Consider the following 10086-nt stretch of genomic DNA (forward strand, 5'->3'; position numbering starts at 1 on the left):
GAAAACAAAGATGCACAAACATATTCTCTCTAATGGACCCCAAGGGCATACCTATCATTCCAACTCGTAGTGCAAAAATTTGAAAGCTACAAGGAGGACTTCAAACCTACTTTATCTATCAAAAGAAAGCCACCTTTGAAAATAGGGTTTCCAAAGAAGGTGATCCTAAGTAAATTTTGTATAGTAATGTGTTTCACTTGAAGGCCATGGTGCCTTGCTGTAAATTCCAAAATAGTGGCCTTCTGTGACTTCTTTTGCAACCCTAAGGTCTAAGAGGCCTTCTCTAGAGGGTTTGAAGGCATCTGATGCCCTCTGAAGGCTTCACATTTCAAGACTGCACGATGACACCCCCCACCCAGAAAAGTCTCGTGTAGGGTTTCACTCTTATATGCTCTCTCTCTCTCTCTCTCTCTCTCTCTCTCTCTATCTATCTATCTATCTATCTATCTATCTATCTATCTATATATATATATATATATATATATGTATATATATATATATATATATATGTATATATATATATATATATATATGTATATATATATATATGTGTGTGTGTATGTATGTATGTATGTATGTATGTATGTATATATGTATCTATGTATGTATGTATGTATGTATGTATGTATGTATATACATATATACGTATATATACATATATACATATATATATACATCTCTCTCTCGCTCTCTTATGAACTATAAATGACTCATTTTTAACATGCTAAGTTTGACATAGGCTATCGAGAATTCAAGTTCCAACAACGTGGACAAGAAGGTGTAGCTTGAAAAAAAAGTTGTGTTGAACACGTTCCATGTGGGTTGGAAAATTATAAATGTATGTTGTGCAGGCTGCATGCGTACATACTACCATAGTGACTATTCAAATTTCAAGTGTAGAGAGAGGAAAGGAAAGCTACAAAGCAAGTTTACAATAGGTGATGCTTGCTAACCAAACCGCATAGATAGTTGAAGGCAAGGCTAGTACTGAGGAATTCATAATGGCATCGACACAACCATTACTAAGGTATGCATACATGATATTTGATACAAGCACGTTTCTCGTTGCTTTTTTTTGCATTTAATTCAACCGATGTAGTAGGCTAAGTAGTGAGGAATTCATAAAGGTATGCATACATGATACATGATACAAGCATGTTTCTCGTTGCTTTTTTTTTGCATTTAGTTCAACCGCCTTTCCTGTTCTTTTTGTTGTGTGGCAGCCCTGAGACTAGTCCTGCTAAGGGCAGCCCTGAGACGACCACTTCTGAGATAAACCAACACATGAGTGCATTAGACGCGTTAGCGTACGTTAATTCAATTCTATCGGGAATGGTGTTCATCGGGCTGAATTTCAACAGCAATGCGAGCCTGCTTGAGGCGGGGGATCCTTGTGCTGCGCCGGATAGCCTGGCCAGAATCGTTGTATTGTTTGAGGTGCTGTCCTTTGCGTTCTACTTGTTATCAAGCCTTATTGCGCAAGGGCTGAAGCTGCAGCTCAACCTCAGCGTGTCTGCAAAGAAGAAGAAGAACACGACTGGCCCGGACGCCCTTGTTCACATCAACCAGAGCACCATGCGCGTAGGGATGCTGTGCACTGCCGTGAACACCCTCGTGGGCACCATCTTCCTCACTCTGTCTATTGTGGCTGTCGTTGAAATAAAGCTTGGTTTGCTCACCTGCGCGACTAGCCACTTGTCCCTAGCGGCTGTAATTCCCCTCCTCATCGCCGTCTTTGCTGGCGTCTCCACTTTCGTCGCCACCGTCGTCTACGACTTTCTCTCCTAATTATCAGCTCAGCGCTGGAGAGCTTATTGTCCACGCCACGCTTCTTCATGATTATTTTCGTTTCACAACAAATATTAGTGCTAAACATATGTATGTATGCTTAGCATAATTATTTTCGTTTCACAATAAATATATGCATACACATGTTTAGCATATATGCTAAACATATGTTTAAGCATAGAGCTAATGTTCCAAGCTTGAATAGCAAAAAAGGACCAATTCAACCAAATTTTGCACATAGCCTCTATAGCACTACAACAAACTAAGAGCATAGCCACGTAAAGAGCCAAAGTTTCAAAGGATCTATAAATGAAAAAAAAACATTCATGTGGTTATAAATGCGGCTATTAACACGGCTACTAGCATGCAGCTACGGCAGCATCAATAACCCCGTGTACAGCAACGTCAATAACCGCGTGTCTAGCAATGATATAGCCGTGTGCATAGCAGTGTATATAGCCGCATACTATCTACAAAAAAAAAGGAGGGGACAAAATGGGGGATATTTGTGGGGACATGTCCCCACAAATATCCCCCATTATGTCCCCCCTTTTTTAATAACATTATTTAATTACTAGTTAATGACATTTAGAACACAAATGCATTAATGGATGCATAGGCTTAAAAGCATTACTGCATTACTACATATGGCTTATGTATCAAGCTTTAAGCATATGACTAATCCATTAAGGTTAATGCCCTTATACATAAAGCCCCTTTTCTTAAGCTTCTATGCATAAGGCTTAAACATTATGCGTGAGCCTTGAGCATAGAGGTTTAATGATAAAGCCTCTATACATAAGGCTTAAACATTATGCTTAAGCCTTGAGCATGAAGGCTTCATGCATAGAGCTCATGCAAACTTTATGCAAGCTTCTTGCATATACTCATAAACATATCTCCACGTGATGTACAAGTGTTCGGGTTCTCATTATCATCACTAAATGTTTATCATGCATAGGGCTCATGCAAACTTTATGCAAGCTTCTTGCATATACTCATAAACATATCTCCACATGATGTACAAGTGTTCGGGTTCTCATTATCATCACTAAATGTTTATCATCCTTCTGTTGTGGTGATAAGATTCCGAACACTTGTAACATCATGTAGAAAACTTAATGCATTGAGTCATATGCAAGAAGCTTTATGCATATGCAAGCCTATGCATAGAGCTTTATGCAAGCCTAATCCATAGAGCTTTATGCAAGCCTATGCATAAAGCTCTAAGCCTATGCATAGAGATTGCAAGAAGCTTTTTGCCTATGCATAAAGATTTATGCAAGCCTAATGTATAGAGCTTTATGCACGTCTATGCATAGAGGTTTATGCATAAGCTTTATGCAAGTCTATTCATAAAGCTTGCAAACCTAAACTAAACCTAAACTCGACACCCAAGGGTGTAATAAACTTAGAACTTGCATAAACAATTAGAAGAAAAAGAAGACTTATCTCTTTTTGTGAAGCCGAAGGAGAGGATTAGTGCAAGACCTACAAAACATAAGATTAAACAAAGTGAGCTTGCAAGAAGCTTTATGCATAAGTGAGTTTGCAAGAAGCATAGAGCCTATGCATAAAGCTTTATGCAAAGTGAGATTACGAAGCATAGAATCCTATGCATAAAGCTTATACAAGCCTACGCATAAAGCTTGCAAGCCTATACATAAAGTTTTATGGAAGCCTAATATATAGAGCTTTATGCAAGTCTATGCATAAAGCCTAATGTATAGAGCTTTATGCAAGTCTATGCATAAAGCCTAATTCATCTAGAGCTTTATGCAAGTCTATGCACAAAGCTTCTAAGACTTTGAGATGATAAAAGTACCCCTTCATATGGAAATTTTTAGTTTATGAATTTTAAAACTTAATTTACATGTATATGTTTATTTTTTGTAACTCCACAAGAAAACAAAGATGCACAAACATATTCTCTTTGATGGACCCCAATGGGATACCTATCATTCCAATTGGTAGTGCTAAAATTTAAAGGCTACAAACCTACGTTATCTATCAAAAGAAAGCCACCTTTGAAAATAGGGTTTCAAAAGAAGGTGACCCCAAGTAAATTTTGTATAGTGATGGGTTTCACTTGAAGGCCATGGTACACCATGTAGACCTTCAATTTTTGTAGGTTTGTAAATTTTGTCTCTACTAGCGTGCCTCATGCTTCAAGTTAGTGAAGACTTAGCCCACTCACATGATTTTCTTTTTGCATCAAAATTTTCCCCCTCATCATTGTGTGCATAGGAAGGAAAAACCCAGAGAGATTGGCTAGTCACTTGCCAAGTACCCTTGTGCTTCTACTTTTGGTTAGAGTGCCCCTGCTTTTATGACTTCCAAAGTTATTCCTCGCCTCCCCTCCCCTCCCCTTAGGCCTTCAATTTTGAAGGCTTACCCTAACCGTCAATTTGAAAACCAAAAATTAGGTTGACTTTTAAAATAGATATGTTTATGTATAAAATTTAGCTAAATTGTGGCTACTTTTGTAACCCCTAAGTTCTAAGAGGCCTTCTCTAGAAGGTTTGAAGGCTTTGATGCCCTTTGAAAGCTTCAAATTTCAGCACCCCCCCCTCTCTCGGTTCACGTGTAGGGTTTCACTCTTATAGGCGCGCTCTCTTCTCAGACACACAGTCTCTCTTATGAAGTGTAAATGACTCGTGAGTCGTGTAACATGTTAAGTTTGACATACGCTATCTTCGAAAAAAATGTATTGAGCACGCTCCATGTGAGCCGAAAAATTTAATGCTCTATAAATGTAAGCTGGACAGGCATGCATACTACCATAGTGACCACTGACTATTGAACTATAGAAACGAAAGGAAACCTAAAAAGCAAGTTTACGATAGGTTACGCTTGCTAAGCAAACCGTATAGTTGCAGGCGAGTACTAACCTATAATGGCATCGACACCACCATTGCCGTGAGACTACTTCTGAGATAAAGCAGCACATGAGTACATATTTAGATGCGTTAGCGTACGTTAACTGTTGAGAGTGGTGGTCATTTGGCTGAATTTCAAGGAATTGGGGAATTTCAACGGTGATACAAGCCTACTTGCTGCGCCGGCTGGTGCTGGCCGTTGCATTCTACTTGTTATCAAGCCTGATTGCACAAGGTTTGAAGCTGCAGCATGGTGTATGCAAAGAAGAAGCCTGGCCCGGACGCCCTTGTTCGCATCATTGCGAACACTGTGCGTGTAGGGATGCTGGCCACTGCTGTGAGCACCCTCGTGGGCACCATCTTCCTCACTCTCTGTATTGTGGCTGTCGTTGAAATAAAGCTTGGTTTGCTCACCTGCACGACTAGCCACTTGTCCCAAGCGGCTATAAAACCCCCTTCTCATCTCCGTCTTTGCTGCCGCCACCACCTTTGTCGCCACCATTGTGTACGACTTCCTCTCGCCTGAGAGCTTATTCGTACGCAATTTCATAATTATTTCCGTCTCACAATAAATATTAGTGCTATATTTAGCATAATTGTTTTCGTTTCACAATAAATATATACCTACAAACCTAACATTGCTAAACAATACGTTTAGCTAATGTTCCAAGCTTGAACTTGACCTACACCACTTGGGCTAAAGCCGCCTTGTAAATCACATAAATATAGAAGATTAACATACAATGGATTATTTAAAGGATTACATAATCCAATGATACCATGATTAACATCGTCACTCACCAGTTGCACATGGTAGTTCGTCGAATGAATTAAGTGAAAATGGAAGGCCTTCGTTTGCAATCTTCCCTTTTGTGCGTTTATGGGCATCAGTGGGCTTAATCTATACTTTTGTGCATTTATGGGCATCATTGGCAAGGAAAGAATTTGTGTGAAGAGAATTATTTCCTTTGGTATTGTATTTAAGTATTTTTACCTTTTGTCATATTCTCAAAGCATACTAAAAAAAACCTTGGATTTTTTTAGGAGTATAGTCTAGACCTCCAGGGCTTGAAATCCATTAACAATTTGAAGGTAAAATACTCACCAATTTTTGAGGCTATTTGGGATGCCAAGAGTCATAAGGTTCAAACGAGCCATTGACCCCACCATTGATTTTCAAAACTTCTAGAGGCCTTGGAATTCACAATCCATCTATAGCATAATCCAACTTGTCTTACATCCTAAACTCAAATTGACCTTAGAATTATAGCTTTGAAAGCCTTTTTTGGTGAGTTTGACTATGAAGACAAATAAAGATTTTTGTTGCTTAAAAAGAAAGAGCAAGTTCAACCAAGTTCCTTTGTAGGATGTTATAAATCATTATAAGTTTTGAGAAAGCCACTCATGTCTACAACTTCATTTTGAAGAATTTTTTTTTCATGAGGTCTTATTCCATTCCTAGTTGTACACGAGAATTTCACCCAACTACAACAGACACACCATATTAACCACACACACACCCGAATACCACAAGGGGATACCACACTTCCAAATATTGGACACTTTGTAGGCAATGGACACGCAGCAAATGAACCCCATAAGTTAGTCGCTCGACTGATTGGAGCTTTAGAGTAGACTGGGTAAAACATATGTTACTTCAAAAATTGGAGCATTAGCCACAATTTTGGACATGTTTATAAATCATTATAAGTTTTGAGAAAGCCAGTACTTCATTTTGAAGCATTTTTCTTTAGAGTGGACTGGGTAGAACATATGTTACTTCAAAAATTGGAGCCTTAGCCACTATTTTGGGCGTGTTTAAACATTTCAAAGAAACTTGCATGCATGTTCAAGTGAGAAAGGGATGGTTTCAATGTGAATTAGAAGAAATTACAAAGACAGCAAGTTGATCTCTAGTCATCTTGATTATGCAAACATGTTTAGAGCTTAAGACTATTACCTAAGATTCATGCAAACATGTTTAGAGCTTGACTATTACCTAAGATTTATACAAATATATTGGCACATCAAAAGAACTTTTTTCCTTTACATGATAGAAAGTTACAAGTTTTGTGCTCGTAATATTGTATATAATAGCTCTATTTGGGTTGGCCTCACCATCATGAATGTTGTTGTTTACTCACTTTAATATTTTTGCCATGATTTGTTGGTCATGTAGATCTATCCTAGAGAAGGAATTTATGAGTGCACTTCTTTTCCAAGAGAGATGCTTTAAAAGAAAGTTACTATGAAATGACATTTTAATGTCCTTCTATAGTGTTACCAAATTGTCCATAATGATAAATAAAGGGTTTCCCATCCAATGTGATTATTGTATCCATATTATAGTTCATAGTGCAGCTTTTTTTAAAAATCATGCCATAAAAATTCATGATAAACATTAGGCAAAATTTAGAGTCTAATTGGGCCCTTTAAGGATTTCTGCACATTCCCTCTCTATAAAAATGGGCACATGGTGAAACTTTTGTAAATCAACTTAGAAGTGAGTGAAGTTTGGACATTTGGAATCTACTCTTCGAGTCCTTTCCAATGATATATTGCATGATGGGCAATTTTTCATATTCAAGAAGTCTCCAAATTTGGTGATGATGTGGAATGTGCCACATCATCACAAAATTTGGGACTTCTTGAATATGCAAAAATTTCCCATCATGCTATATATCATTGGAGAGGTCTCGAAGCATAGATTCCAAAAGTCCAAACTACACTCACTTCTGAGTTGATTTATAAAAATTTCACCATGCACCCATTTTTGTAGAGAGAAAATGTGTAACAATCATAGTAGTGTGACTAATGAAAAGAAAATAAATGACCTACATTTGTAGGGGCCGGTTAATCTATCCTTTTATGTAATTAAGGGTGAGAAAAGAATATGTTTGATGGGAATAATGTTTCTTTTCCATCTTGAGAAAGAGTTATGTTAATGCCCTAAACTTATCCATAATGATAAGTGAAGGTTATCCCGTTCAATGCGATTATTGTATCCAGATTATAGTTCATCGTGCAAAAAAATAAAAATAAAAAAATCATGCCATAACAATGTATTTAACTTAAGACTTAAAAAAAAATTTGCCACTTTCTTGATTGTTCTTCCCAAATTAAGAAGGAGAATAAAGAAGAGAACAACTACAAGCCTCTTTCAACTCACCAAAATACTAACCCTACTGTAGGGCTTTTCATTGTTAAGTAGCCAAGAGGAAGAAAAAAAGTTGAGTCAGTCTCTATCCAACTGAGGAAAAAAGTCTCTATGCTAGTTCCTATATTTTTTAGAGAAAGCACACCCTTAAACTACTATATGAAAGTTGTGCATGTATGGGAGGATCCAAAGAGACAAAGAGAGTGAGAGGAGAGGTGCCTAATAGTTCCTAAGAGTATATGAGTTATAAGAAAGAAAGGGATTTGTATGAGAGGAGCAAGAGAGAGGAGAGGAGCTCTAATAGTTGCTACCTAGAGTGCATGTACATGTGTTATAAACAAGAAAGGTGTTAGAAATCATAAGATTACCTCAAGATCATTAGGATCTAAATTCTTTCAAGTATGTTATTAGTTTAGTTATTTGTAATTATAGTTCATTCCATATTGATACAAGCCTCTAAGTCTTCTCCAAATGTTGTTCATTTCCTTGTTTAAAAATCAATTCATTTCCTACGTGGTTTGATTATTCACTTCATCAAACTAAGCATGGTTGGTTTGAAAATTTAATGGTACAATAAGCGATATAAAGGATGATTTTTGAGGGTTTTGCTTCACCATAGATAATTTTATAAATAAATTTACTCGTTAATTGGGTTGTAATGAATGTTTTCTCGTTAATAGTATCATGTTCCATTAATTTGATTTGTAGAGTTCCTTCATTATCTTGTACATGAAACTTTCATTATAGCCTTGATATTTTTGAATCATTTATAATTAAACCAATGTCTCTTTTACCCTTAAGAGCTTTTTTATTTTTTTATTTTTATTGAGGCTAAAATCATCAAAACCAAGCCACACCCCCCACCAGCATAGATTCAGTCAATGTACAAAGTATTGTTTTTGGAGAATGCCTAGATAGATACATTACAAAATTCTTTGCCTGCATGTGCGAGAATGAGGCATGAAATACATTTTTTTGAATAACCTATAGCATCATTGAAAGGAGCACATCAACACTTTTTTTTTTGAATAACCTACAACATCATTGATAGCAGCACACCAACACTTTTTTTTTTTTGAATAACCTACAACATTATTGATAGCAGCACATCAACACTTTTTTTTTTAATATCCTACAACATCATTGATAGCAACACATCAACACTTTATTTGTGATAGCTTATGAAGAAACTACCATGCTTGTAGTTAATTGCCAAAATATCATTTTAAGAGTCTTGATAGTGGCCAATATTAGCCCTTGAACCAATTTAAAGTAGCAAAATGTCTAGTCCATATTTTTCTCTTTTTTATAAAGTATCTCAAAAATTAACACACCGTTCACATAAATGCTCTAAATGTTGAAGCCACAAATATACTAAATCTAGTTTTTAAAAACCATATATAAATATTTAAATGGTTAATGCAAGATAGTTTGAAGTTTGGAAATCATTTTTTATTATGATTACCCTATTTGATGGTTACAAAAATCATGGAGCTATAATTTACACATATATATGAAAGCATTCATCTATATAACAATGTGCACTCTAATTTGATTTTGAGAAAGATGATTCCCAAAAAGATACTTCTAGAGACCAAATCTTTCATTCATTTTTACCCTATTTTGAACCTCTTGATCACACTTGAATGTTAGTTTTAGATTGGTGTAAAACATTTTGCGAATTTAATATCTATATGAAAGTATGGATACTTTCTTATGTTGGTGTAAAGAATTTGTGAATTTAATATCTATAAAGTATGCCAATAAACAAATACAACTACAGAAGCCTCATGCCTCATATATTTATCATCTTGTTCAAAAGTTTTTAGTAAATTGTACAATTTTGTGACCACCAGCACATTGAATATTCAAGAATGCACCTTACCCACCTTCCTTATCAATTCAAGGAACTAGCTTACTAAAAGGGCCCATTTGACCCTTCATCACACACCCTTTGTGGAGCATGTTCTTTAAGTATCTTCAGTACATGTTTAAGTGAAGTGGTCATGTTGAAATGGCCCTTTTCCATCTAATTATGGTCATGGAGTCATTCTCACAACATGAACAAGAGGAGAAATAATGGCCCTAGGCCATTCTTGCTTCACTCGAAGGCCATGCTAGAGTTGTCACACGAGGCATCGAAGAATGGTCCTTAACCATTCTTAGTTAGCCTCAAGGCCACGTTGGAGTGGCTTGGGGCATTCAAGAATGGCCTAGGGCCATTATTTCCATGCACGACAATAACATGAATAGACTATGTAC

The 10086-nt window shown here is 36.5% G+C and overlaps 1 protein-coding gene across 2 annotated transcripts; it reads left to right on the plus strand.

The window, feature by feature from the left end:
- Positions 1 to 278: 278 nt before the first annotated feature.
- Positions 279 to 2001, plus strand: LOC147608477 (uncharacterized). Of its 2 annotated transcripts, XM_086789311.1 has the most exons (3): positions 279 to 370; positions 852 to 1027; positions 1224 to 2001. In XM_086789311.1, the coding sequence occupies exons 2-3, from the start codon at positions 1002 to 1004 to the stop codon at positions 1786 to 1788; spliced, it is 591 nt and encodes a 196-aa protein (XP_086645437.1). In that variant the 5' UTR covers positions 279 to 370; positions 852 to 1001; the 3' UTR covers positions 1789 to 2001. The 2 variants fall into 2 exon arrangements, with proteins under 2 accessions (XP_086645437.1, XP_086645436.1); XM_086789310.1 differs by lacking the exon at positions 279 to 370 and having other exon boundaries at positions 744 to 1027.
- Positions 2002 to 10086: the final 8085 nt, after the last annotated feature.

Source organism: Cibotium barometz, chromosome 53 (assembly GCF_041138505.1).
Source record: "Cibotium barometz isolate CiBa-2024 chromosome 53, ASM4113850v1, whole genome shotgun sequence".
In the NCBI taxonomy this organism is placed as follows: domain Eukaryota; kingdom Viridiplantae; phylum Streptophyta; class Polypodiopsida; order Cyatheales; family Cibotiaceae; genus Cibotium; species Cibotium barometz.

Coding starts and splice junctions, on each gene's coding strand:
- LOC147608477 (XM_086789311.1), top strand. CDS start 1,002: ATGGCATCGACACAACCATTACTAAG. Junction 1,028..1,223: donor TCGACACAACCATTACTAAG/GTATGCATACAT, acceptor GTTGTGTGGCAG/CCCTGAGACTAGTCCTGCTA.